The sequence below is a fragment of the Hipposideros armiger genome, unplaced genomic scaffold (genome assembly GCF_001890085.2).
Source record: "Hipposideros armiger isolate ML-2016 unplaced genomic scaffold, ASM189008v1 scaffold_716, whole genome shotgun sequence".
Classification (NCBI taxonomy): domain Eukaryota; kingdom Metazoa; phylum Chordata; class Mammalia; order Chiroptera; family Hipposideridae; genus Hipposideros; species Hipposideros armiger.
This window is the reverse complement of record NW_017732066.1, coordinates 508,418-512,278: the sequence shown is the minus strand read 5'-3', so window position 1 is coordinate 512,278 and position 3,861 is coordinate 508,418. Positions and strand designations below refer to the sequence as shown.

The window sequence follows — 3,861 nt, the reverse complement described above, 5'->3', positions numbered from 1 at the left end:
TGTGAAAGGAGTCCCACCAACAAGTTCATTAACACATCCATCACTTCATAGTTATCTTTTTTGTGTGTGTGTGTGTGAGAACTTAAAGTCTACCTCAGGGGTCGGCAAACTTTTGAGATGGAAGAGCCAATCCTGTCCCTCACAATTTAAAAATTACTCGAGAGCCATAAAACAAATGAAATCACCATTATGTGAATAATGCCCTTTAAAAATTTTATAAATGAAACTATGATAGTTTTATTTTCATTTTCAATTTTACGTCAGAGCCACATGTATGTACCCAAAGAGCTGCATGTGGCTCCGAGCCGCAGTTTGCCGACCCCTGGTCTACCTCTTTGCAAATGTCAAGGATACAACACAGTATCGTCAACCATAGTCACCAGGCTGAGTATTAGATGCTCAGAACTATGTAATTCACCTTGTAACTGAATGTCTGTACCCAACTTGGAGGGCGTTATGCTATGTGAAATAAGCCAGACAGAGAAAGACAAATATTGCATAGTATCACTTATGTGTAGAACGCACAAAGAAGTCAAACTCAGAAGCTGAGAGGAAAACGGTGGTTGCCAGGGGCTGAGCGGTGGGGGGAATGGGCTCGCCTTAGTCAGCTATTTGGACACCTGGCAGCTCAGCCCACAGACACTCAACTTATTTCATTCTTCTGGACAAGGACTCTCATCTCCCAGTGTTGAAAAACCTGGGTTGTAACAATCGTCAGATGGGAAGACAACAGAATTGGGAGAAATGAACTGAAGCCTAACTCTATTATTAAATTAGCAATGTGGCTCTGGTGGGTCACCTGATCTTTGGGGCTGGGCCTCCCTGTCTGCAAAAGGAGGTTACTTGACTGGGTTTTGCTCAATGTTCCCTTCAGGTCTAAGAGGCCAAGATTCTATGAATTATTATGATTTGAAAATTATCTTCTGAAAAAGCTTAAAATATAAAGCAGCAGACTGAAGCTACACATTTTAAAAAATTATTTTTAAAGGTAATCTTTACAAAGTAGCATTTAAAAATAAATCCTCTCACAACTCAAATGGCTGACAGTGCTGCCCTCAGTGGCCAGCGGACATTTCCTGCGTGTCCTCCACATGCAGCCACACACATAGCGTTTTTCCTCCTTTCCTGCGAAAACATCCTCAGCGCTTCTTCCAGGTGAACTTCCTGCGAGCTCCCTCTTGGCCGGGCTTCTTTCGTTCTCGGACGCGCGGATCAGTGGTCAGAAGTCCGGCTGCAACGTAAAAAGAGAAGCCTTGACAAACCATAGAAAACGCACGCTGCCCAGCAGAGGCAGCGGCAAAGCGCATGAATTTATAGGTACTGTTGTCAGAGAAAATTCTAGAGGAAAGCAACCAGACCATAAAGGTGTACCAGCCTGGCAGCAGTCTGCTTTTACTCTTTTAGGATATTTTTCCAATTTCTGAGACAAATGCCAGCTACATTATTTCCTTATCCCAGGAGGACTGACTCCTTTTTGGTGTTTAAACTTGTTCAACTTAAGATAAAGCTGCTCTTGGGTGGACAGTCACTATTCACACCGATGGAACTTATCCGGCAGACTCATCATTAGATGGGAAAGTGTTACTGAAGACAAAAGGCAAAGAAGACACGTATTGTACAGAGAAACAAGAGGAAGCACATGGACCCCATGTATTAGCAGTACACATGAATACACATGCACATAAAATAGCACTTACTAAACGTATTTGAGAAAAGAAACGTATTTCGTGTGATAATATCCTGGTATTTTGTTTGGGCATCTAAAAGATAAGTTTTAGGGTTGTAGTCTCAGAATAAGCAGTTTATTCTAGAAAAATAAAGTCAGTTTAAGCTGGAAGCTTCCACTTCCCTAACTACCAGGAGAGAGTATGACTTCTCGGAAATTAAGGCACTACCCACCACACCTGGCCCGGAGGAAGCACCCCAGTAGTGGCTGTAGCTGTAGTATGTTAGCAAAGACCACAGATTTGAAAAATACCAGTGAGGAGAAAGATCTTACACTGCTTTTGTAAATATGTAAACAGACCATAGTTTTTCGTTGTTTTTTTTTCACTTTCCCGACACTAAGCACTTCTTTGCACTGTATACAAGGCTTAAGCATTTCACTGGGGTCTTCTAATGGCCATATAGCAAAGGGAAACTTATTATACACCCAGAGCTTTCGCAATTTACTTGTACTTAAAGGGCATAGGATAAAACAGTATTTTGAACAAAAGCCAGCCAAGGCCTGTCTAAATTCTAGTCTAAATGATAAGTAATAATGCTGCATGACTTTTCAATATGCACAGTAACTCAAACTAGCAGGAATGTTAAGTACGAGCCCATTAAATTATTTTACTGACCAGATATGAATCCTACCAAATGATGAAGTGTTTATATGGAAATGGAGTTTTAAGAGCCTTAAAAAACTAACTAGCCTAAGTCACAGGCAGTGATTCTCTGTAGCACGGAATCAGAACCCAGTGGCTGGGGAGAGTTGGGGGAGGGCGGGGGGTACAGGGGGAAGGTGGGGATGTGCGTGTGCAGGGGAGCAGAGGGGCTGCACATCTACAAGCAGTGAGTGACTGGCCCAGTCCCAGGCTGCTTAGCAGCACCCTCAGCATTGTCTTCCCTTCATAACAGAAGGAAGAAAATCCTCAGCTAGAAGCGCCCTGATTTACTCTAAGTGCTAGAGCAGAGCCCGAAGGAAGAAACTGATGGATGCCATGTGCATTCTCACAGTGCAGAGAAGCCTGCGTTCACGACCAGGTGACGGGGTTCACACAAAATGGGTGACATAGCAGAAAATTCCAACTAACATTGCAATGGAAAAATGGGAATCTCCAATAATTCTGGAAAGAAATACCTGAAGGGCTTCACCATTTAATCAAATAATTATTACAACTTCTCATGATAAAACAAAAACAACCAATTCATCTGTTAAATGATTGAGCAGCACTTATTGAGTTGGTCAAAAGGTTATGCCTTCAGGTCAAAATAAATTTCCCTTGAGACTGGAAGGGCCTCCTATTTCTTTTTCTAACTTAAGTTCACTTTGTAGAAATCAAAACTGAAAAATCATGTTATGGGTCGGGAGTGTGAGAAGAGAAGCTGGCAAACTGCAATACTGCGTCTTTAAGTATTTTCTCATTGATTTCAGGTAAGTAGCACAAGAATCAAACAAACACTTCCCCACGGTGTGGGGACAACCTTGCCCCTCCCTCGTCAGCTCATACCTTGTCGCATCCACTCGACCTCTTCCTCGGTGGCAAAGCTGCACAGAGCTCTAGACATCGCCAAGCGTAGGGCTCCAGCCTGCGCCGACCGCCCGCCCCCCCACACCGTGCAGCTCACATCGTGTTTCCCAAGTCGGTCGAGGAAGTGAAACGGGAACATCAACTGTTCTCTAAAGCACATCACAAGAAATATAGTTAAGTTTACTATAAAATACATGGTTTTATAAACTGGTCACATTCTGACAGTTTATGAAAACTGTACAACGTGTGCCAGCGCTCATGCTTCTCGATCAATCCATTATTACACTTTTCATACTTTCCGGACAATCCAGTGCATGAGGACACACTGATATTTCTGATATTCAGAATTCTTTGCTGAGAGCAAGGTTTATTTCTTTTTCTTGGCTATTGCAATGTATCTCACTGTTGATTCCTTTTATCATGACAACTTTGCGAGCCTTGGAAATAACCTCGTAAAGAAACCTTGAAGTTGGGCAACTCTGTTAATCAACTGAACCTTCTGCATTCAATGATCAGATATAATATTACTAGGCTTTGCCAAGCAGTTATCAAACGCCACATGGAATCACTAAATAAAGTATGCTTTGTATAATTTATTCATAATGTTCATCCTGGCAGTTAGTTC

The 3,861-nt window shown here is 42.3% G+C and overlaps 1 protein-coding gene across 1 annotated transcript in view; it reads right to left on the bottom strand.

Moving 5' to 3' along the window:
- Positions 1-391: 391 nt before the first annotated feature.
- MRPS9 (mitochondrial ribosomal protein S9) overlaps positions 392-3,861 on the bottom strand; it is a 63,890-nt gene continuing 60,420 nt past the window's right edge. The window contains exons 10-11 of the mRNA XM_019627164.1: positions 3,216-3,385; positions 392-1,231 (exon numbers count right to left, since the gene is read on the bottom strand). Coding sequence (XP_019482709.1) covers positions 1,140-1,231; positions 3,216-3,385 — 262 coding nt within the window. The 3' untranslated portion in view covers positions 392-1,139. The remainder of the gene's footprint in view (positions 1,232-3,215; positions 3,386-3,861) is intronic.